The 24,929-nt window shown below is 39.2% G+C and overlaps 2 protein-coding genes and 12 non-coding genes across 14 annotated transcripts in view; 13 read left to right on the top strand and 1 right to left on the bottom strand.

Annotated features, from left to right (window-relative positions):
• LOC134842343 (proteasome subunit alpha type-1-like) overlaps positions 1-24,929 on the top strand; it is a 359,095-nt gene that overhangs the window by 188,208 nt on the left and 145,958 nt on the right. The gene's annotated exons all lie outside the window — the stretch shown is intronic.
• On the bottom strand, positions 125-24,812 carry LOC134841248 (tryptophan--tRNA ligase, cytoplasmic-like). Its single transcript, XM_063857104.1, has 3 exons — positions 24,332-24,812; positions 10,846-11,326; positions 125-713 (listed from the first exon to the last, which is right to left on the bottom strand). The coding sequence occupies exons 1-3, from the start codon at positions 24,770-24,772 to the stop codon at positions 322-324; spliced, it is 1,314 nt and encodes a 437-aa protein (XP_063713174.1). The 5' UTR covers positions 24,773-24,812; the 3' UTR covers positions 125-321.
• On the top strand, positions 12,023-12,095 carry Trnak-cuu (transfer RNA lysine (anticodon CUU)). The gene has a single exon. It is a non-coding gene; the product is annotated as a tRNA-Lys (tRNA).
• On the top strand, positions 12,971-13,043 carry Trnak-cuu (transfer RNA lysine (anticodon CUU)). The gene has a single exon. It is a non-coding gene; the product is annotated as a tRNA-Lys (tRNA).
• Positions 13,916-13,988, top strand: Trnak-cuu (transfer RNA lysine (anticodon CUU)). Its single transcript has one exon. It is a non-coding gene; the product is annotated as a tRNA-Lys (tRNA).
• Positions 14,858-14,930, top strand: Trnak-cuu (transfer RNA lysine (anticodon CUU)). Its single transcript has one exon. It is a non-coding gene; the product is annotated as a tRNA-Lys (tRNA).
• On the top strand, positions 15,806-15,878 carry Trnak-cuu (transfer RNA lysine (anticodon CUU)). Its single transcript has one exon. It is a non-coding gene; the product is annotated as a tRNA-Lys (tRNA).
• Positions 16,746-16,818, top strand: Trnak-cuu (transfer RNA lysine (anticodon CUU)). The gene has a single exon. It is a non-coding gene; the product is annotated as a tRNA-Lys (tRNA).
• Trnak-cuu (transfer RNA lysine (anticodon CUU)) lies at positions 17,686-17,758 on the top strand. Its single transcript has one exon. It is a non-coding gene; the product is annotated as a tRNA-Lys (tRNA).
• On the top strand, positions 18,632-18,704 carry Trnak-cuu (transfer RNA lysine (anticodon CUU)). The gene has a single exon. It is a non-coding gene; the product is annotated as a tRNA-Lys (tRNA).
• Positions 19,578-19,650, top strand: Trnak-cuu (transfer RNA lysine (anticodon CUU)). Its single transcript has one exon. It is a non-coding gene; the product is annotated as a tRNA-Lys (tRNA).
• On the top strand, positions 20,512-20,584 carry Trnay-gua (transfer RNA tyrosine (anticodon GUA)). The gene has a single exon. It is a non-coding gene; the product is annotated as a tRNA-Tyr (tRNA).
• Positions 22,396-22,468, top strand: Trnak-cuu (transfer RNA lysine (anticodon CUU)). Its single transcript has one exon. It is a non-coding gene; the product is annotated as a tRNA-Lys (tRNA).
• Positions 23,327-23,399, top strand: Trnay-gua (transfer RNA tyrosine (anticodon GUA)). Its single transcript has one exon. It is a non-coding gene; the product is annotated as a tRNA-Tyr (tRNA).

Raw genomic sequence — 24,929 nt, 5'->3', positions numbered from 1 at the left:
CTCAAAAAAATTGTAAAAACCGATCCCAATAATTTTTTTCATAATGCGTGTTTTCATCAAACAGGAATTGAATGACATAAAATAGTACCCAATGGGTAGCTTTGACTTTTGACGCACACTACTGCTCTGAGCACTATAAAATACCCTTACTTTCTTTGAAACCAGCATTTGCTGGTTTCAAAGCAAACTAATCTCTCACGGCTGATTTACTTTGAAGATTCGAGTATTTTTAAAGCTCATTTCATATAAAACAAATATTACATTCATTAGCCCTTTCACAATCGAAGCATTTTACAAAATTAATTCTTGCATTTTCAAGGCTCATTTTTTGGTCTCAAACCTCGACTTGAGCTTTCTCGGTCGCATAAACTCATCAATAACATCTTCCGTAACCTCCGCTCTAAGTTTCTGATGATCAGCAACTATTTCTTGCAACAAACCGATCAATTTAGCTTTCAATTCACCCGTTAGTAATTTTCCACTGGTGTAATCTTGTCTTACTTGTTCCAGCTCTTCGTCGTCTTCCAGGAAAAACGTGAGATACTGGTAGGCTATATCTACATCACAGTTGCCGCCTATCTCTCGATGTTCTTCTACCGTAGCTTGTCCGCCAGAGAACGCATACTTATTGATTTTAGTCTTTATCTTTTTGGCTGTGTCTGTAAGAAAAATCGAAGAGGTTTCGTCACTCGCTGACATCTTGCACTGAGCTCCTGAAGAATGACCAACATTATTTAAAATTAAAACTGAAAGCTAGAATAACAGGGATAGTCTGTTATTGCGCATAATTAAATTTCACAACCACAGTTTATAATTTTTACAAAAAGGGAGGAAAGGGAAGAGAAAAAATTTCATAAACAAATTCAAAATCTTGTGTATTTTTGGGAAGGAGGGATGGAGTAATATTGAAACTCATGAATTAATAAACTCGTGAGATTAAATGATAGTTAAAATAAAAAATTAAACCGCCTTACTTGGTCTCCCAATCATGACTAAATTGTCTATTAAGGGCGAATCAAGGATTATTTCGAAGGGTGGGGTGCATTTTCAAAAACGTTTCTAAATTTTATATTTTTTTGGGTTTACTAAATTAATTTCTCTAGCTAGTATTGCTCCCCTTAAAATACTATATTTGGCGCCCAGTCTTCAGTGTAACGATTTACGGCTGGTCGACAATATTCAACATGTGACAATTCTTTGTTAACGTTATTATTGTTGTACGTAACCTCAGTTAGATAAATGTTTCAGGTGGGGTTTATGAATTAACGTATTGGTTTTATACCAGTTTTCATATGGTAGCAGTATTTAACGATGACCTCTGGAAACAACTGTAAAACCCCGCCTATCTGGACAGACGACAAGAGCTTTGACAACTGGGCCAGTGAGATTGATCTTTGGCTTGTTGTCACCGATCTCAAGAAAGAGAAGAGAGCTCCTTCCATCGTGTTGTCACTTCAAGGCAGAAAGCGAGATGTCGCCAGGGAAATACCTCTAGCCGAGCTAAATCACGTGGATGGCGTTCAAGTTTTATTAGCAAAGTTGAAAGAGTATTTTGCTAAAAGCTCGATTGACAGCTCATTTGAGGCGTATGTGAATTTTCAAGAGCTGACAAGGAAGTCAGGGCAACCTATGATGGAATATTTGCTGGCGTACGAATCAGCATATCAGCGTATTGAAAAGTTGGAAATGAAGTTGCCAGAGTCTGTACAGGCTTGCAAATTGCTGTATGGTGCTAGTCTCCAATTGACTGAACGGCAGATGGTTCTTGCTGCCACGAAAGATCTAGACGTCCAATCCATGAAAGGAACGCTGAAACGGGTGTTCTGTGATACGTTAACGCAAACATCACAAGACGCCAGGGAGTTGAAGCAAGAACCAGTTTTCAAAGTGACACAGGTTGACTCAGACACCGATAATACAGCCGGTGAAGAGCAGAGTGCTTTTTATGGAGGTAGCGGTCCTAAAAAGTTCAAATTCGCGTATCAGAGAGGCCGCAGAGGTAGCTCTGGACGAGGGAATAGAGGCAAACCAACTACCACAGGCCGCAATCCTAAAGAAAGCCAAGGCGCGGTAACAACCTGTCGTTTCTGTGGTTCACGAAATCACTGGGTTAGAGACTGCAAAGACAAAGCAGCTAATGACGACGAAAAAGGCGATGTCATGCTCACTTTTGCTAGTATTTCACCTTCTTTGTTGATTGAATCTCGTGGACTGGCCATTATTGATACCGCGTGTACAATAACAGTTTGCGGTACTAACTGGATGAACGATTTTGTCGGAGCGTTAACTGACAAACAGAAAGCGCTGGTACAGAAAAATGCGACTTCTTCCAGAGTGATGTTTGGAGGTGGTACTGTGTCGCATTCTATATCGCGTTGCACAATTCCCATACAATTGGGTGATTTCTGCTGTTGCTTAGATGTGGAAGTTATCCCCGGAAATCTACCGCTATTATTCAGCTTGAAGTCTCTAAAGAAGGGAAATGCAGTTATTGACACTGCTAGAAGCATTCTGACATTTGCTTCCGGGAGTGAAGTGACACTGAAAGAGATTTCCAGTGGACATTTGGTTGCTGATGTCAGACCTGTTTCCGATGCGTTTTGTTCCACAATTTTGATGGCAAGTGATTGCTTGACTTATGACAGTGTTTTGAAACTGCACAGACAGTTTGGACACTGCAACCCTGGCCGACTGCTTAAGCTGCTCAAAAACGCCGGTAAATTTGACGAGTTTACTGGCAGATTGATCGAAGACGTATGCAAAAACTGTAGAGTCTGTGAAAGATTTGGGAAAGCAAGTCCCAAACCCATCGTTGCACTTCCGTTGTCTGCTGATTTCAACGATACTATTGCCATCGACTTACATGAGATATCACATTCACCGCCGAAATGGTATGTTCATATTATTGACCTGCACACACGTTTCTCGGAAGCAAGCCTTATATTTTCTAAAACTGCTGAAACAATTGTCGACGCAGTTAACAAACAGTGGATTCTCAAATTTGGCGCTCCCAAACGAGTTTTAACGGACAATGGAGGCGAATTTGACAATGAAATGTTCAGGCAAAATGCCGGGTTTTATGGTTTTCAAGTCTCAGCCACTGCTGCAAACAGCCCGTTTTCTAATGGATGTTGTGAGAGACATAACGCTGTGTTGACGGAAACATTCGAAAAAGTATGTGCTGATCTTGGTCACGAAGACGAGAAACTCTGCCTGCAAAACGCGGTTTTTGCTAAAAACTGCCTTTTTTCACATTTGGGTTACTCGCCATATCAGCTAGTGTATGGCCGATCTCCGAGGCTACCGAATGTCATAGAAAGCGAACTTCCCGCACTTGAAGAGTTGACACAGTTGGAGTACTTTGCGAAACATTTAAATGCGCTCCACTCTGCCCGTAGAGCTTTCACGGCGGCAGAATCATCAGAACGGGTGAAACGAGCGCTTCGGTTCAACGTGAGAAACTACGAGAGATCATACAGCTCAGGTGAAGAAGTGTTTTACATGAAAGAGGGTCGCTGGACGGGTCCCGCGACTGTTATTGGCAGTGACTCGTCAGTCGTCTTTGTTCGTCATTCTGGGAGAATGCTGAAGGTTCATGCCAGCAAGCTAAAATTGAGAAAACCAGATGAGAAAGTCCGACAAGCTTCGACGAGTGAGGAAACTATCGAAAACTCCGTTGAGAGTGCGTGCGATCCAATCCCAGACGAGGGGAAACCGTTACGCCAAGAAAGTCTGGACTGTGACTGCGTCCCGAGACCGGAAAATCAGATTGAGGCGCTAGCGGATGTCCCTGACACGACAATTTCCAATGAGAGTGGCGAACAGGCTATACACGACAGTATCGACGTCCATATGCAACGTACTGGCCTTAAAAAGGGGCAAAAAGTGAGTATTCTGCAGCCCAGTGGTGTATTCCGAGGCGCGGAGATCATTGGCAGAGCCGGTAAGAAAGGAGGGAAGAACGAAAATTGGTACAACGTCCAGTACTTTGACGCTGATGCCTCTCAAAGTAGCGTTGAGTTACATCCGACCGATGTCAATTGGAATTGTGACGATACCGAATCCACAGAAGGGTTTATCATGCTCGTTGAAGATGCAGAAGGGCTAGGTTTCCATGAAGCAAAGCTAAGAGAAATTGATAATTGGAAAAACTTCGACGTTTTTGACGTTGTAAGAAGTCAAGGGCAACAATTTGTAACATCTAGATGGGTTTGTTCCGTTAAACCTACTGGTGAACATAAAGCAAGGTTGGTAGCACGCGGTTTCCAAGACCCAGATCTAGAGTCACTTGTTAGAGATTCACCAACCTGTTCGAAAGATGCGTTCCGAGTGGTTATGTCGATTGCTGCTTCACGAGAGTTGTGGAAATGTACTGCGTTGGACGTCAAATCAGCATTTCTTCAAAGTTTTCCGCTCAAGAGAGACGTTTTTTTGAAGCCTCCCAAAGGATTTGAGTCCCCTGACAATTTGTGGAAACTTAAAAAATGTGTCTATGGCCTTGTTGATGCCTCAAGACAGTGGCATGATCGTGTGAAATTCGAATTATGCTCCCTAGGACTAACACAGTCCGCGGAGGACCCATGCATTTTCTATCAAATGACAAGCGAATCGGAAGGTATCATAACAACACACGTCGATGACTTCTGGATGTGTGGCAATCACAGTTTTTTTGAGGCTGTTGTTGATAAGATCAGCCATATATTCGACGTTGGCAAGCTGGAAGATTTACCACACAAGTACCTTGGTCTAAATTTGAATACCACTGATACCGGTGGCCTGAAGCTCGATTTGGACCACTATAAGGCAAAAATTGCTGAAATGGAAGGCTTTGGTCGTAACAAGAATTCGGATCTTCTCAACAGTCAACAAGTCAAGGAATTACGTACTTTGATTGGAAAACTCATGTGGCCAGCCATGCACGTGAAGCCTGAGATATGTTTCACTCTATCTTATTTGGCTTCACAGTTACCTTATCCAACCGTGGAATTGATAAAAATAGCGAATAAGGTTGTTAGACACGTTCTGAACGGCCCTCCGATTGTTTTGAGCTTTCAGGCATTGAAAAACTGGTCAAATATCAGTATTATTTGCTTCACAGACGCTTCATTCAACAATAATGTCGATGGGTCAACTCATGGCGGACACTTGATTTTTGCCATGGAAACAGACACCCTGAAATGCTGTCTGATCAGCTGGAAAAGCGGGAAAATTCGACGCATTGCAAGGTCAACTTTGGCAGCAGAAACTTTTGCTATGATTGATGGCATCAATGCAGCTGTTTTTTGTCGAAATTTGATGGCAGAAGTGGTTGGTGCGGCCCCAAACATTCACTGCTTTACAGACAGTAAATCGCTCGTTGAGGCAATTTTCTCATCAAACGCTATTTGGGACAGACGCTTACGGGTCGACGTTGCTTTCATCAGAAGTACCGTTGCAGAGTCGTTTTTCAAACAGTTTTCCTGGATCAGAACGGACAAGCAGTTGGCAGATTGCTTGACAAAAAGAAAAAGCTCTTCAACAGACCTTTTGTGCCGTGTTTTAGCGTCTGGCAGTTTGGAACCGGCTCTGGGAGACGTTTGGAAGAAACAAATTGAACCCCGGTGCAATCCAGAAGACGAGAAACAAACTTATTGAGAAAACAGACGTGTATTGACCGTGTTTGATGCGTTGTCTACGATTTGTATTTGAATTTTACTTTAAACATGCAATCTCTGTCCATGTGCTGCATATTTTATTTAGTGCTTCACTCTCTGCTGTTGTTACATTCACCGTTAACGTATGCGTATCGTCATTATCAGCGCTGTATAATGTATTCATTTATAGCTGCTATCATTATCAGTGCTGTATAAGTATTCATTCATAGCTGCTATCCCTATTGCTACGCGGAAACGCAGCGTTTATTTATGTAGCCGCAGCGCTTGTCAATTGATCGCAACTGGTAACCTATTCAGCGAACACTAATTTGTTCTGTTTATAGTCATCGCCACATTCTCCTTTTCCACTGAGAAAAGACGAGTGTTAACGTTATTATTGTTGTACGTAACCTCAGTTAGATAAATGTTTCAGGTGGGGTTTATGAATTAACGTATTGGTTTTATACCAGTTTTCATATTCTTAACAGGACACAATTCGTCACAAGGAAGTAGCCCGTGCCGACCGTATTTGCCCCTAGACCTAATGTTAACCATCGTCGGTCAAAAAAAGTTTTCGCCTCACAAAAAAGTTCTTCCTCTAAAAAAACTATATTATGGCGCTTAGTTTAAACCGCCTTACTGGGTATCCCAATCACGTTTAAAATGTTTGTTAAGGGCGGATCTAGGATTATTTCGAGCGATTGGGTGGATTTTCAAAAACGTCACTAAATTTAGCAATTCTTGAAGGTTTAATTAATTGATTTCTCTAGCTTGTATGACTACCCTTAAGATAATATATTTTGACACCTAGTCTTCAGTATAATGCTTTACGTCTGAAATGACTTCTATTTGTCTGAAATGACGTTCTATTTGCGGAAAACACATCCAGAAACCTATTCAGAGTTATTTAAGGAAAATTCAAAAACAATTATCAACCGAAAACAAAATTGTTGCCCAGAAAAACTTGAACTATAAATTCTATTCTGAGATTTTAAAGGTTTTGTGCGATTCGGAGGAAATCATACAAATTAAGGTTCCCTTGAACGGTTGGTAAGCCGATATCATTTAGGCGGAAAAAAACTTTTATGCGAAACAAAGGATAATATTAGTCAAGGTTAGTAGAAAGAATTAGACAAATTGCTGAGTAAACAGTGTAAAATAAGAAAAAGAAAAAAGGAAAAATGTTAGAAAAAAACATGCACTTAAATTTTCGTATTTCTCGATAAAAGATAAATAGGGGCCTAGCTAAAGCTGAAGGTAGTTTTTTTTGATAATTTTGTTCTTCTGATGTGTGATAAAATAGGCAATTTCAAAAATTTGCCCAAAACCATAGATGTTTCTCTGCTAAAACAAAAAAGAAACAGAAATCATGAGAAACAGAAATCATCCCAAAAAAAACTCTCTTACAAAAGTTAAGGAGACGCCGCTTCTACAGCAAAAATTCTGGTTCATTCGATTGAACCCCAGGTTAGTTTATGAAAAGTTTTAAGAAAAGTCAAAAAGTTTCTAAGTTTCAAAAACTTGACTTTCGGAAAAACATATCTTCGGCAAAAAGAAGGTCATAGCCACGTCATCAGAGCAAATTTCTGACATCGGGTTTCTCCTTGACCAAAGAAACCTAAGAATTGGCAGTGAAGTCTCCAAAAAACGGTCAATTAGTTTCAAGAAACGGTAAAAAAAATTATTGTCTTTTCCGAGGACCCTAACTTTTGTATTAAATAAACTTGAGCTTAGTTAAAGGGGCTCTTTCCGCGTTAGGTCGTTTCGATTGAATCTAATAACTGAGATTTGGAAATGTAGTTTTTGAAAAACAAAAAAAAATCAGAAAAAGGTCAAAGAATCAAAACTTTTGAATTTTCCGTGGGCCATAACTATTTGTGTAGTAAAATTTGGTCGTGGCCAAATATACAGGAAACTTTCCCGCAAACCGTTGTTTAGATTGAAGTAAAAATTTCAGATTTGGGCGGGTAGTTTTCGAGAAAGGTCAAAAAGAATAAGGAAAAATAGTCACAAAAATCAATTATTTGTTCTTGCCGATGGCCCTAACTTTTGAGAAAAAATGGGCTTAGTTGATTATGCAGGGGCCCTTCCCTAAACCAGTTGTTTTGATTGAACCTTAAATACGCACATTAAATTTGAATTTATTATAAAGCCAGCAAGATGAAAAAAAATTATAACAAAATTTAATACATCCGGCAAGTAAGCCGACAAAAGTTGGGACAAAATCCATGAAGCCGACAGAAAAATCAAATTAATTCTGAAGAGAAATGTCCCAGTAACAAAAATTGCACCCATGAGTTCAGCATGTCAGCAAGCATGAGCCTGAGACACGGGTATGTCAGGAATTGTTCCAACTGATTTTGGTAAACGTAATGTAGACATTTTTTCGGATTAACAACTAATCGCTATCGTAATAAAAAACATAGAAAATAACTACAATGAAAACTGCATACGGTAAATAATTCTAAGATGTGGCAGCTAAGTCGACAAAATATAAGCAGACAAATAATAAGCCGACAATTTTTTGAAACAGAATAACTCCCGTTTGCAAAAAAACAGATCCCGGTTATATTCGAACCTAGGACCTTTGCCGTCCAAAGCGTATTGGCTACCTCCAGACTTAAGCTACCGGAGGCGCTTAGAAATTTGAATTCCCTATGAACCAAGTTACCGAGTGATTCTGTTAAACATGCCGATAACCCGAAAAAAGTCTTATTCCGATGTGAAAACGCATGCTAATCGCAAGCGTAAACAAGACACAGTTATTTCTCACGTCGCATACTGCGCTGCACAAAATAGAGCCAACAGACAATTGGAAACAAAACTCTTGGAAAAGTAAGAAACTGTTTCAAATTGAATAAAAAAACTACTCAAAATAAGCTACTAGCCTGAGACTTGACGCAACCTAGATCAGTGGTGCCCTTTGCCATCGACCAGCAAGTAGTAAAGCGAATAAAACGACCAACTTTTTCGAACAACTTTCATTTTCCTAAGCTTTACAGCTCTTCGAACTTCAGGAATCTGGAATGGTTAAACTGGATGAATATAAACTTCATATTACACTGGGGAATCTGAAAAAAAAGTCCATTTTTGAGAATAAAGTCACTCACATGTTTTTTGCGACAATTGTAATTAGAGAGCTTAATCGGCCGTCCATTTGGCAAATACTTTGAATTCAATTAACAAGAAGCCAAGTCAAACCGCAACAAATCAAATTTGAGCAGGAACAATCTCAAAACCACAAACCAAGCTGAGCTTCGCACCGCTTGCGATGCAACACAATCATAAAAAGCATAAATCGAAAAAACTGATAAATGTTGAAAAGAACTAGGTAAACTTCAACTATGTCTCGATGAAGCACACCTAGCGTGCAGCTAAAGCAGGAGATACGTGCTTGATATTTTTTGAATTTGTTATACTGATGTGGGACAAAATGCAAAATTTCAAAAATTGGACTTTGCCCAAAACCTTAGTTGTTTCTCTACTAAAATAAGTGAGACGAATGAAAATTTCAGAGAAAATAGAATTTTCCTAATGTCGAAACCTTTTCTCTAATGGAAAAAGGCTACTCTTTTTTTGATAAGAGCTACTCTCGGTATTTTTCATGCTTCTTTCGGTTCAAATTTTCATCTAAATTTTGATAGGGTAGTTTTGAAGAAAAAAAAAACTCGAACAGTTTCTGAAAAACGGTCAAAACTTTCCTAATTCCATAACTTTTTCTGAAAAAGCAGGTCGTGGCCGATAAAGTAGAGAATATTCAAAGAATCGGGTTTCTCGATTGAACTTAACCCGAGAATTGGCACGGTAATTTTCAAGCAGAGTAAAAAAACTTTCAAAACACGGCCAAAATTTCAAAAATTTTATTGTCTGAAGGCCATTACTTTTTTCTAAAAGAAACTGGGCATAGAAAATTAAAAGGTAACCTTTCAATAACCTGTTGTGTCGATTAAACCTATAATATCAGATTTGGCGGGTTAGTTCTCGAAAAAAAGTCAAGACTGTCCGACTTTTCCGAGGGCCATAAGTTTCTGTGTCCAAACAGTTAGGGCGTAATCGCGAATGCAAAGGAGATTCTCACAACCCGTACTTTGGATTGAACCAAAACTTCAGATAAAAGAGGGTATTTATTGGTAAAATTCATAATATTAAGAAAAACAACACTCAAAAAATAAAAAATGACTTTTCCGAGGACGATAACTTTTCTGTATAAAAATATTTTAAGTGGCCGCTAATGCAGAAGCTTCCCTTTAGGCGTTATCTCCATTGAACCCGCAACTTTAGGTTGGTTTTCGAGAAAAGTTAAAAAAGATTCAACATACGGTCAAAAAATTTAACTATTACGAGAGCCATAATTTCATGTGTAAAAACAATTTGAGCTTAGTCACCTATGGAGGAGAGCTTTTCAATTCTGTTCTATTCCTTGAAATCAAAATCTCAGATTTAGTAGGTTAGTTTTTTTTTAAAAAAAATCAAAAATATCGGTCAAATAATCCCCCAAAGACTTTTTCGAATGCTGTATACAAAAAGAAACCAGGGAAAAATGCAGGCACACAAGACTGTAGGCAATCTTTCTATCAATAACCTTTTTTTGAAAATCAGGGTCTCAAAGCGTCTCAAAAAATAAAAAAGAACCCAATCCCATACACTTTCATAATACCTGTTTTTATCAAACAGTAATTCTAGGCTGGCATGCCAAGCAAGACATTTGAAATTCAAATTATCAGTTGAACCAAAACTTGCGAAGCGGAAACAAGGCCGACAATCTTTGAGTAGAGACACCAGTTGAGCCGAAAAAAAACTCATTTTGTAATAAAAACTTTTGAAAAGTTCAGTCCCTCGTGAAACTACCCAGTAGTAACTAGTACCCACCCACAAGTTAAATTTGATTTTTCAGGCAATTGAGCATGTCGGCTGTGATTCAACCTTAGGTGATTCAACTGGTTTTGTTAAACTAGTTGTTAACCTAAAAAAGTCAACATTTCGATTTCATAACGCTTGCTAATCGCAAGCGTAAAAAACAAACCACTTAATTAGTGATACTTGTTCATTTACACTTGAATAGAATGAACGGAAACCATATCAAAAAGACACGAATTACTTAAGTGAAAACTCTTTTCGTTGGTAAACACTTGAAAAAATGTACTGAAAAAATGTACTACTATGTGCATTGATTTTTGAAAATCTCAAAGCTGTCGCTAGTGATTCAACTAACCCTGCAGAGCTGGAAAAAATGTCGAGTGCAGCAGAGCCGGTTTGGGGAAACCCACTCTGGGTGCGACGTCTCTCGTCATTCTGAAGTAGGGATCCTGGTCAATTGCACACGGAATCAGACAAGGCACCGATTTATTCTCCCCGAATGTATCCGGAAACGAACTGGCGACAGCCGGGGCCGCCTGCACGGCCGGAAACGCTATTTTTCCAATACAATCACTGTCACCGAAACCAAAGATTCCCTTGACCTGGTTGAAAGTTACACATCTTTGAATGTCAATTATGTTTCCGTAAAACTCGGGTCGTTGGCCCATGTATTGGTAGTCGCTAAAAATGAAGGTTTTATCCACGTCAAAACCGCAAGCGATTATGTCTTTGGTGTTCTCGCGTGCAAGTTTCATGGCCTCCTTTCTGGACAGACCTTTCCATAGTGACTTTTCATCGTCCGTTAGTTGAATGACCAACGGCACGTCAAACATGTCCTGAAATTTAAAGAGCATGTCTCCTTAACACTTTCCAGCCTTGTTTTCAAAAATTTAGTTGCCACAACAGTTTTTGGCTGAAACTTACGAAGCAAGAACAAGACATAGAAAATTAGTTCGCACTGGGGCGTTACTGTGTCTATGTTTGTTGAATTATCATGCCTTACTTGTAAAATAGTGAAAATGTTAGCTCTTTAGAAGATACTAGTTTATAATACTATCAAAAGCCATATAAGAATTATTGGCTCTTTTTCCTTTTTTCCCCCCACCTGCAAAATTTTACATGTAAATTTGTTGACCACATTGTCTGATTGTTATGAAAATTTACATATAGACTAATAAGGCCACGACAAACATATTTGGTCTTCTTACTCAACCTCTTAAAACCACTCGTTACACTAATATATTGAAGCTCGTGTGAGGTGGGGGGGGGAAGGAAAAAGAGCCGAATTATTTCGCTTGATCATCTAAATTATTGAACACCTCAAACGGTAGAGGTGAGCATCCATTCAACGGTAGGGCATAAACACAAATGGCTATTCTCGGCCACAACGGGACTCTTAATTCATAGGTCGTTGGCTCGAGTCCCAAATTGCAGTCGAAAGTAACTAATTTCTTCCATATTAGGAAATTGAAATCTCTTTCTTTATATGGACGAAAATGGCGGTAAAACAATTAAAGACTTAAATTTTACAAACCCGGCTAGCTCAGTCGGTAGAGCATGGGACTCTTAATCCCAGGGTCGTGGGTTCGAGCCCCACGTTGGGCGCCATGTATTGCAACCGGATGCAACAAATTTCTTCCATATTAGGAAATTGAACTCTTTCTATGGCTCTTTTTCCTTCCCCCCCCCCCCCCACCTCACTCAAACATGAAATGTATGCTCTAACGAGTGGTTTTACAAGGTTAATTATCAAGACCAAATATGTTTGTCATGGCCTAATTAGTCTTCATGTCAATTTTCATGACAATCGGAAGAAGCGAACAGTAAGTTTAAATATAAAAATTTGCAGGTGGGGGGAAAGGAAAAAGAGCTCTTTCTGTATATGGATGAAAATGTAAACATGTTAAAGACAACGTAATTAGCCCGGCTAGCTCTGACGATATAGAAGGGTACTCATTATCCCAGGGTCGCGAGTTCGAACCCCACATTGGGCCCCTTAAATTGCAACCCAATGCAACATTTTTCGGCTCTTTTTCCTTCCCCCCCCCCCTCACCTCACGCAAACATGAATTTTATGGTCTAACGTGTGGTTTTACAAGGTTAATTATGAAGACCAATATTGTTTATCATGGCCTAATTAGTCTGCATGTCAATTTTCATAACAATCGGACAAAGTGAACAGTAACTTCAAATATAAAAAGTTGCAGATGGGGAGGAAAAGGAAAAAGAGCCCATTTTTCTTCCATATTAGGATATTTTGAAATATTTCTTGACAAAAATAACGGTATAAAAATTCAGGAATCGAGACTTCGAAAAACTTTTTTTCCTTTCCCCCAATCGAATATTCCAAGGGCTTTTTCCTTACCCCGCCTCAAATAAGCGTCAATTTTAACTAATTTCTTCCATATTAGGAAATTGAAATCTCTTTCTTTATATGGACGAAAATGGCGGTAAAACAATTAAAGACTTAAATTTTACAAACCCGGCTAGCTCAGTCGGTAGAGCATGGGACTCTTAATCCCAGGGTCGTGGGTTCGAGCCCCACGTTGGGCGCCATGTATTGCAACCGGATGCAACAAATTTCTTCCATATTAGGAAATTGAACTCTTTCTATGGCTCTTTTTCCTCCCCCCCCCCCCCCACCTCACTCAAACATGAAATGTATGCTCTAACGAGTGGTTTTACAAGGTTAATTATGAAGACCAAATATGTTTGTCATGGCCTAATTAGTCTTCATGTCAATTTTCATGACAATCGGAAGAAGCGAACAGTAACTTTAAATATAAAAATTTGCAGGTGGGGGGAAAGGAAAAAGAGCTCTTTCTGTATATGGATGAAAATGTAAACATGTTAAAGACAACGTAATTAGCCCGGCTAGCTCTGACGATATAGAAGGGTACTCATTATCCCAGGGTCGCGAGTTCGAACCCCACATTGGGCCCCTTAAATTGCAACCCAATGCAACATTTTTCGGCTCTTTTTCCTTCCCCCCCCCTCACCTCACGCAAACATGAATTTTATCGTCTAACGTGTGGTTTTACAAGGTTAATTATGAAGACCAATATTGTTTATCATGGCCTAATTAGTCTGCATGTCAATTTTCATAACAATCGGACAAAGTGAACAGTAACTTCAAATATAAAAAGTTGCAGATGGGGAGGAAAAGGAAAAAGAGCCCATTTTTCTTCCATATTAGGATATTTTGAAATATTTCTTGACAAAAATAACGGTATAAAAATTCAGGAATCGAGACTTCGAAAAACTTTTTTTCCTTTCCCCCAATCGAATATTCCAAGGGCTTTTTCCTTACCCCGCCTCAAATAAGCGTCAATTTTAACTAATTTCTTCCATATTAGGAAATTGAAATCTCTTTCTTTATATGGACGAAAATGGCGGTAAAACAATTAAAGACTTAAATTTTACAAACCCGGCTAGCTCAGTCGGTAGAGCATGGGACTCTTAATCCCAGGGTCGTGGTTTCGAGCCCCACGTTGGGCGCCATGTATTGCAACCGGATGCAACAAATTTCTTCCATATTAGGAAATTGAACTCTTTCTATGGCTCTTTTTCCTACCCCCCCCCACCTCACTCAAACATGAAATGTATGCTCTAACGAGTGGTTTTACAAGGTTAATTATGAAGACCAAATATGTTTGTCATGGCCTAATTAGTCTTCATGTCAATTTTCATGACAATCGGAAGAAGCGAACAGTAACTTTAAATATAAAAATTTGCAGGTGGGGGGAAAGGAAAAAGAGCTCTTTCTGTATATGGATGAAAATGTAAACATGTTAAAGACAACGTAATTAGCCCGGCTAGCTCTGACGATATAGAAGGGTACTCATTATCCCAGGGTCGCGAGTTCGAACCCCACATTGGGCCCCTTAAATTGCAACCCAATGCAACATTTTTCGGCTCTTTTTCCTTCCCCCCCCCCCTCACCTCACGCAAACATGAATTTTATGGTCTAACGTGTGGTTTTACAAGGTTAATTATGAAGACCAATATTGTTTATCATGGCCTAATTAGTCTGCATGTCAATTTTCATAACAATCGGACAAAGTGAACAGTAACTTCAAATATAAAATTTGCAGATGGGGAGGAAAAGGAAAAAGAGCCCATTTTTCTTCCATATTAGGATATTTTGAAATATTTCTTGACAAAAATAACGGTATAAAAATTCAGGAATCGAGACTTCGAAAAACTTTTTTTCCTTTCCCCCAATCGAATATTCCAAGGGCTTTTTCCTTACCCCGCCTCAAATAAGCGTCAATTTTAACTAATTTCTTCCATATTAGGAAATTGAAATCTCTTTCTTTATATGGACGAAAATGGCGGTAAAACAATTAAAGACTTAAATTTTACAAACCCGGCTAGCTCAGTCGGTAGAGCATGGGACTCTTAATCCCCGGGTCGTGGTTTCGAGCCCCACGTTGGGCGCCATGTATTGCAACCGGATGCAACAAATTTCTTCCATATTAGGAAATTGAACTCTTTCTATGGCTCTTTTTCCTTCCCCCCCCCCCCCCCACCTCACTCAAACATGAAATGTATGCTCTAACGAGTGGTTTTACAAGGTTAATTATCAAGACCAAATATGTTTGTCATGGCCTAATTAGTCTTCATGTCAATTTTCATGACAATCGGAAGAAGCGAACAGTAAGTTTAAATATAAAAATTTGCAGGTGGGGGGAAAGGAAAAAGAGCTCTTTCTGTATATGGATGAAAATGTAAACATGTTAAAGACAACGTAATTAGCCCGGCTAGCTCTGACGATATAGAAGGGTACTCATTATCCCAGGGTCGCGAGTTCGAACCCCACATTGGGCCCCTTAAATTGCAACCCAATGCAACATTTTTCGGCTCTTTTTCCTTCCCCCCCCCCTCACCTCACGCAAACATGAATTTTATGGTCTAACGTGTGGTTTTACAAGGTTAATTATGAAGACCAATATTGTTTATCATGGCCTAATTAGTCTGCATGTCAATTTTCATAACAATCGGACAAAGTGAACAGTAACTTCAAATATAAAAAGTTGCAGATGGGGAGGAAAAGGAAAAAGAGCCCATTTTTCTTCCATATTAGGATATTTTGAAATATTTCTTGACAAAAATAACGGTATAAAAATTCAGGAATCGAGACTTCGAAAAACTTTTTTTCCTTTCCCCCAATCGAATATTCCAAGGGCTTTTTCCTTACCCCGCCTCAAATAAGCGTCAATTTTAACTAATTTCTTCCATATTAGGAAATTGAAATCTCTTTCTTTATATGGACGAAAATGGCGGTAGAACAATTAAAGACTTAAATTTTACAAACCCGGCTAGCTCAGTCGGTAGAGCATGGGACTCTTAATCCCAGGGTCGTGGGTTCGAGCCCCACGTTGGGCGCCATGTATTGCAACCGGATGCAACAAATTTCTTCCATATTAGGAAATTGAACCCTTTCTATGGCTCTTTTTCCTCCCCCCCCCACCTCACTCAAACATGAAATGTATGCTCTAACGAGTGGTTTTACAAGGTTAATTATGAAGACCAAATATGTTTGTCATGGCCTAATTAGTCTTCATGTCAATTTTCATGACAATCGGAAGAAGCGAACAGTAACTTTAAATATAAAAATTTGCAGGTGGGGGGGAAAGGAAAAAGAGCTCTTTCTGTATATGGATGAAAATCTAAACATGTTAAAGACAACGTAATTAGCCCGGCTAGCTCTGACGATATAGAAGGGTACTCATTATCCCAGGGTCGCGAGTTCGAACCCCACATTGGGCCCCTTAAATTGCAACCCAATGCAACATTTTTCGGCTCTTTTTCCTTCCCCCCTCCTCACCTCACGCAAACATGAATTTTATGGTCTAACGTGTGGTTTTACAAGGTTAATTATGAAGACCAATATTGTTTATCATGGCCTAATTAGTCTGCATGTCAATTTTCATAACAATCGGACAAAGTGAACAGTAACTTCAAATATAAAAAGTTGCAGATGGGGAGGAAAAGGAAAAAGAGCCCATTTTTCTTCCATATTAGGATATTTTGAAATATTTCTTGACAAAAATAACGGTATAAAAATTCAGGAATCGAGACTTCGAAAAACTTTTTTCCTTTCCCCCAATCGAATATTCCAAGGGCTTTTTCCTTACCCCGCCTCAAATAAGCGTCAATTTTAACTAATTTCTTCCATATTAGGAAATTGAAATCTCTTTCTTTATATGGACGAAAATGGCGGTAAAACAATTAAAGACTTAAATTTTACAAACCCGGCTAGCTCAGTCGGTAGAGCATGGGACTCTTAATCCCAGGGTCGTGGGTTCGAGCCCCACGTTGGGCGCCATGTATTGCAACCGGATGCAACAAATTTCTTCCATATTAGGAAATTGAACTCTTTCTATGGCTCTTTTTCCTCCCCCCCCCCACCTCACTCAAACATGAAATGTATGCTCTAACGAGTGGTTTTACAAGGTTAATTATGAAGACCAAATATGTTTGTCATGGCCTAATTAGTCTTCATGTCAATTTTCATGACAATCGGAAGAAGCGAACAGTAACTTTAAATATAAAAATTTGCAGGTGGGGGGAAAGGAAAAAGAGCTCTTTCTGTATATGGATGAAAATGTAAACATGTTAAAGACAACGTAATTAGCCCGGCTAGCTCTGACGATATAGAAGGGTACTCATTATCCCAGGGTCGCGAGTTCGAACCCCACATTGGGCCCCTTAAATTGCAACCCAATGCAACATTTTTCGGCTCTTTTTCCTTCCCCCCCCTCACCTCACGCAAACATGAATTTTATGGTCTAACGTGTGGTTTTACAAGGTTAATTATGAAGACCAATATTGTTTATCATGGCCTAATTAGTCTGCATGTCAATTTTCATAACAATCGGACAAAGTGAACAGTAACTTCAAATATAAAAAGTTGCAGATGGGGAGGAAAAGGAAAAAGAGCCCATTTTTCTTCCATATTAGGATATTTTGAAATATTTCTTGACAAAAATAACGGTATAAAAATTCAGGAATCGAGACTTCGAAAAACTTTTTTTCCTTTCCCCCAATCGAATATTCCAAGGGCTTTTTCCTTACCCCGCCTCAAATAAGCGTCAATTTTAACTAATTTCTTCCATATTAGGAAATTGAAATCTCTTTCTTTATATGGACGAAAATGGCGGTAAAACAATTAAAGACTTAAATTTTACAAACCCGGCTAGCTCAGTCGGTAGAGCATGGGACTCTTAATCCCAGGGTCGTGGGTTCGAGCCCCACGTTGGGCGCCATGTATTGCAACCGGATGCAACAAATTTCTTCCATATTAGGAAATTGAACTCTTTCTATGGCTCTTTTTCCTCCCCCCCCCCCCCCCACCTCACTCAAACATGAAATGTATGCTCTAACGAGTGGTTTTACAAGGTTAATTATGAAGACCAAATATGTTTGTCATGGCCTAATTAGTCTTCATGTCAATTTTCATGACAATCGGAAGAAGCGAACAGTAACTTTAAATATAAAAATTTGCAGGTGGGGGGAAAGGAAAAAGAGCTCTTTCTGTATATGGATGAAAATGTAAACATGTTAAAGACAACGTAATTAGCCCGGCTAGCTCTGACGATATAGAAGGGTACTCATTATCCCAGGTTCGCGAGTTCGAACCCCACATTGGGCCCCTTAAATTGCAACCCAATGCAACATTTTTCGGCTCTTTTTCCTTCCCCCCCCCTCACCTCACGCAAACATGAATTTTATGGTCTAACGTGTGGTTTTACAAGGTTAATTATGAAGACCAATATTGTTTATCATGGCCTAATTAGTCTGCATGTCAATTTTCATAACAATCGGACAAAGTGAACAGTAACTTCAAATATAAAAAGTTGCAGATGGGGAGGAAAAGGAAAAAGAGCCCATTTTTCTTCCATATTAGGATATTTTGAAATATTTCTTGACAAAAATAACGGTATAAAAATTCAGGAATCGAGACTTCGAAAAACTTTTTTTCCTTTCCCCCAATCGAATATTCCAAGGGCTTTTTCCTTACCCCGCCTCAAATAAGCGTCAATTTTAACTAATTTCTTCCATATTAGGAAATTGAAATCTCTTTCTTTATATGGACGAAAATGGCGGTAAAACAATTGAAGACTTAAATTTTACAAACCCGGCTAGCTCAGTCGGTAGAGCATGGGACTCTTAATCCCAGGGTCGTGGGTTCGAGCCCCACGTTGGGCGCCATGTATTGCAACCGGATGCAACAAATTTCTTCCATATTAGGAAATTGAACTCTTTCTATGGCTCTTTTTCCTCCCCCCCCCCCCACCTCACTCAAACATGAAATGTATGCTCTAACGAGTGGTTTTACAAGGTTAATTATGAAGACCAAATATGTTTGTCATGGCCTAATTAGTCTTCATGTCAATTTTCATGACAATCGGAAGAAGCGAACAGTAACTTTAAATATAAAAATTTGCAGGTGGGGGGAAAGGAAAAAGAGCTCTTTCTGTATATGGATGAAAATGTAAACATGTTAAAGACAACGTAATTAGCCCGGCTAGCTCTGACGATATAGAAGGGTACTCATTATCCCAGGGTCGCGAGTTCGAACCCCACATTGGGCCCCTTAAATTGCAACCCAATGCAACATTTTTCGGCTCTTTTTCCTTCCCCCCCCCCCTCACCTCACGCAAACATGAATTTTATGGTCTAACGTGTGGTTTTACAAGGTTAATTATGAAGACCAATATTGTTTATCATGGCCTAATTAGTCTGCATGTCAATTTTCATAACAATCGGACAAAGTGAACAGTAACTTCAAATATAAAAAGTTGCAGATGGGGAGGAAAAGGAAAAAGAGCCCATTTTTCTTCCATATTAGGATATTTTGAAATATTTCTTGACAAAAATAACGGTATAAAAATTCAGGAATCGAGACTTCGAAAAACTTTTTTTTTCCTTTCCCCCAATCGAATATTCCAAGGGCTTTTTCCTTACCCCGCCTCAAATAAGCGTCAATTTTAACTAATTTCTTCCATATTAGGAAATTGAAATCTCTTCTTTATATGGACGAAAATGGCGGTAAAACAATTAAAGACTTAAATTTTACAAACCCGGCTAGCTCAGTCGGTAGAGCATGGGACTCTTAATCCCAGGGTCGTGGGTTCGAGCCCCACGTTGGGCGCCATGTATTGCAACCGGATGCAACAAATTTCTTCCATATTAGGAAATTGAACTCTTTCTATGGCTCTTTTTCCTCCCCCCCCCCCCCCCCCCACCTCACTCAAACATGAAATGTATGCTCTAACGAGTGGTTTTACAAGGTTAATTATGAAGACCAAATATGTTTGTCATGGCCTAATTAGTCTTCATGTCAATTTTCATGACAATCGGAAGAAGCGAACAGTAACTTTAAATATAAAAATTTGCAGGTGGGGGGAAAGGAAAAAGAGCTCTTTCTGTATATGGATGAAAATGTAAACATGTTAAAGACAACGTAAATAGCCCGGCTAGCTCTGACGATATAGAAGGGTACTCATTATCCCAGGGTCGCGAGTTCGAACCCCACATTGGGCCCCTTAAATTGCAACCCAATGCAACATTTTTCGGCTCTTTTTCCTTCCCCCCCCCCTCACCTCACGCAAACATGAATTTTATGGTCTAACGTGTGGTTTTACAAGGTTAATTATGAAGACCAATATTGTTTATCATGGCCTAATTAGTCTGCATGTCAATTTTCATAACAATCGGACAAAGTGAACAGTAACTTCAAATATAAAAAGTTGCAGATGGGGAGGAAAAGGAAAAAGAGCCCATTTTTCTTCCATATTAGGATATTTTGAAATATTTCTTGACAAAAATAACGGTATAAAAATTCAGGAATCGAGACTTCGAAAAACTTTTTTTCCTTTCCCCCAATCGAATATTCCAAGGGCTTTTTCCTTACCCCGCCTCAAATAAGCGTCAATTTTAACCTCATATATCCAGGGTTGAGGTTTCGAGCCCCATGTTATTCAGCTCATATTGACAAAAAGAACTACCGTAAGCCCGGCTAGCTCAGTCGGTAGAGCATGGAACTGTAAATCCCAGGGTTGTGGGTTCGAGCCCCACGATTGGCGAATAGTTTTGTGGATTCTATTGTGACATTTTGAACTTGTTTGCAAATATTTAGACAACGCGAACAAAATAGTAAATTGCCAGAGGAGCAAAATTGGCTCTTTTCCAGCTTCCCCACCCCCTCTCATCGAGTTTTATGTTTGTTTCACGTGTTATTACGGCTAAATGCGTGATAATACGCTGTAAAGTATAAAGAAACAAGACTGCTTGTATCAGGGCAAAGCTCTGAATGTTCCGACTGCCTTTTAAGGTTTATGGAGTAACATGAGAAAAAAATCTAATAAATTGAAATGAATTTTTTTTCTCTAAAATTGAGTTTTTTTTGAAAATCATTCCCCCACACGCCATATAAAGTACAACCCATTCCCCCACACGCCATTTGGAACAATTTCTAAGACGGATTAAATCTCCGCTTACGCATTAATAGCGCGAAATATATCGCGCGTTAATTGTCCCAAATTGGTCAAAATGGCGATCTTTAAACCCTCATAACTTTACAAAAAATGATCACAGGTGAAATATCTTTTCAAATTTAAGCTTAGGACAGCAATAACTTTTAAATGATATTTAAAAAAATCCGTCAAAAATGGCTAGTTAAAAAGTCGAAATTTGTCTGAAGAAAAACCCACCCCGAGCACAAATATTCCGTTACTTTCGTATCGAAACTCGGAACAAAAATCTGTTCACAGTTGTCGATTAGTTCACCACGCCAAATTTCATTGCATTATGACAACGTTAAATAAACTTCTCAAAATTGAATTTGAAAGGGAGGAACTGGAAAAGAGCCGCGAAATTAACTTTTATGAGCCCGCTTTCAGGAAATTCGATCGCACTTTGGAGCTGAAAATGTGGAAGATTGGCTTGGCTTACAATAAATTATCACTAGAATTACATGATTTGTTTTGTTTCTTCAAAGGGAATAATGCCGCCTCACCTGAAGCCACTTTGTCATCACGAATGGAATCAGGTGTCCTACATGCATCGAGTCACTGCTGGGACCCCTTCCAGTGTATAGATAGAATGGCTCTCCTTTCTCATAGCGCGACAGAATCCAGTTGAAATCCCGGTGTGAAAAGAAGAGACCGCGTCTCAAAAACCTGTGGCACTTTTTTCCAGTGACTGCTTCTAATTTTCATGACAATCGGAAGAAGCGAACAGTAACTTTAAATATAAAAATTTGCAGGTGGGGGGAAAGGAAAAAGAGCTCTTTCTGTATATGGATGAAAATGTAAACATGTTAAAGACAACGTAATTAGCCCGGCTAGCTCTGACGATATAGAAGGGTACTCATTATCCCAGGGTCGCGAGTTCAAACCCCACATTGGGCCCCTTAAATTGCAACCCAATGCAACATTTTTCGGCTCTTTTTCCTTCCCCCCCCCCCTCACCTCACGCAAACATGAATTTTATGGTCTAACGTGTGGTTTTACAAGGTTAATTATGAAGACCAATATTGTTTATCATGGCCTAATTAGTCTGCATGTCAATTTTTATAACAATCGGACAAAGTGAACAGTAACTTCAAATATAAAAAGTTGCAGATGGGGAGGAAAAGGAAAAAGAGCCCATTTTTCTTCCATATTAGGATATTTTGAAATATTTCTTGACAAAAATAACGGTATAAAAATTCAGGAATCGAGACTTCGAAAAACTTTTTTCCTTTCCCCCAATCGAATATTCCAAGGGCTTTTTCCTTACCCCGCCTCAAATAAGCGTCAATTTTAACTAATTTCTTCCATATTAGGAAATTGAAATCTCTTTCTTTATATGGACGAAAATGGCGGTAAAACAATTAAAGACTTAAATTTTACAAACCCGGCTAGCTCAGTCGGTAGAGCATGGGACTCTTAATCCCAGGGTCGTGGGTTCGAGCCCCACGTTGGGCGCCATGTATTGCAACCGGATGCAACAAATTTCTTCCATATTAGGAAATTGAACTCTTTCTATGGCTCTTTTTCCTCCCCCCCCCCCCCCCCCACCTCACTCAAACATGAAATGTATGCTCTAACGAGTGGTTTTACAAGGTTAATTATGAAGACCAAATATGTTTGTCATGGCCTAATTAATCTTCATGTCAATTTTCATGACAATCGGAAGAAGCGAACAGTAACTTTAAATATAAAAATTTGCAGGTGGGGGGAAAGGAAAAAGAGCTCTTTCTGTATATGGATGAAAATGTAAACATGTTAAAGACAACGTAATTAGCCCGGCTAGCTCTGACGATATAGAAGGGTACTCATTATCCCAGGGTCGCGAGTTCGAACCCCACATTGGGCCCCTTAAATTGCAACCCAATGCAACATTTTTCGGCTCTTTTTCCTTCCCCCCCCTCACCTCACGCAAACATGAATTTTATGGTCTAACGTGTGGTTTTACAAGGTTAATTATGAAGACCAATATTGTTTATCATGGCCTAATTAGTCTGCATGTCAATTTTCATAACAATCGGACAAAGTGAACATTAACTTCAAATATAAAAAGTTGCAGATGGGGAGGAAAAGGAAAAAGAGCCCATTTTTCTTCCATATTAGGATATTTTGAAATATTTCTTGACAAAAATAACGGTATAAAAATTCAGGAATCGAGACTTCGAAAAACTTTTTTTCCTTTCCCCCAATCGAATATTCCAAGGGCTTTTTCCTTACCCCGCCTCAAATAAGCGTCAATTTTAACCTCATATATCCAGGGTTGAGGTTTCGAGCCCCATGTTATTCAGCTCATATTGACAAAAAGAACTACCGTAAGCCCGGCTAGCTCAGTCGGTAGAGCATGGAACTGTAAATCCCAGGGTTGTGGGTTCGAGCCCCACGATTGGCGAATAGTTTTGTGGATTCTATTGTGACATTTTGAACTTGTTTGCAAATATTTAGACAACACGAACAAAATAGTAAATTGCCAGAGGAGCAAAATTGGCTCTTTTCCAGCTTCCCCACCCCCTCTCATCGAGTTTTATGTTTGTTTCACGTGTTATTACGGCTAAATGCGTGATAATACGCTGTAAAGTATAAAGAAACAAGACTGCTTGTATCAGGGCAAAGCTCTGAATGTTCCGACTGCCTTTTAAGGTTTATGGAGTAACATGAGAAAAAAATCTAATAAATTGAAATGAATTTTTTTTCTCTAAAATTGAGTTTTTTTTGAAAATCATTCCCCCACACGCCATATAAAGTACAACCCATTCCCCCACACGCCATTTGGAACAATTTCTAAGACGGATTAAATCTCCGCTTACGCATTAATAGCGCGAAATATATCGCGCGTTAATTGTCCCAAATTGGTCAAAATGGCGATCTTTAAACCCTCATAACTTTACAAAAAATGATCACAGGTGAAATATTTTTTCAAATTTAAGCTTAGGACAGCAATAACTTTTAAATGATATTTAAAAAAATCCGTCAAAAATGGCTAGTTAAAAAGTCGAAATTTGTCTGAAGAAAAACCCACCCCGAGCACAAATATTCCGTTACTTTCGTATCGAAACTCGGAACAAAAATCTGTTCACAGTTGTCGATTAGTTCACCACGCCAAATTTCATTGCATTATGACAACGTTAAATAAACTTCTCAAAATTGAATTTGAAAGGGAGGAACTGGAAAAGAGCCGCGAAATTAACTTTTATGAGCCCGCTTTCAGGAAATTCGATCGCACTTTGGAGCTGAAAATGTGGAAGATTGGCTTGGCTTACAATAAATTATCACTAGAATTACATGATTTGTTTTGTTTCTTCAAAGGGAATAATGCCGCCTCACCTGAAGCCACTTTGTCATCACGAATGGAATCAGGTGTCCTACATGCATCGAGTCACTGCTGGGACCCCTTCCAGTGTATAGATAGAATGGCTCTTCTTTCTCATAGCGCGACAGAATCCAGTTGAAATCCCGGTGTGAAAAGAAGAGACCGCGTCTCAAAAACCTGTGGCACTTTTTTCCAGTGACTGCTTCTAATTTTTCCAGCAATGGCTGGTCAATTTTAGAACTCCCGAACCTCTCGATAAGTTTCGCTTTGTCGATTCCTCTTGCCGACGTTGTTTTGACAGTCCAAGGATCCACAAAATCTTCTTCATCGTCATCTTCAGCGACGTTTGGTGTCGGATTCTCGGTGGGATCTTGAACCGACGGCTTGGAATCCATGTTCAACTCAGCGACAGCCTCTGAAATCGCCGCATTGCTCTCCACAGCAACATCGCCCATCTATCGCCTGAAAAATAAAATCAGTATCTAGCTCAAAATCGATAGACAAGCACAGCTGCAGAAAAAATTTACCAGAAGATAAAGCAAGAGTCATATAATTCTCAAGAATTAGATTATTTGCTTTTGCTCGCATCGTCGCAGTGGTTCAAAAAAAGAC

This window comes from Symsagittifera roscoffensis, chromosome 3 (assembly GCF_963678635.1).
Source record: "Symsagittifera roscoffensis chromosome 3, txSymRosc1.1, whole genome shotgun sequence".
NCBI lineage: Eukaryota > Metazoa > Xenacoelomorpha > Acoela > Convolutidae > Symsagittifera > Symsagittifera roscoffensis.
This window is presented reverse-complemented; position numbering and strand designations above follow the sequence as displayed.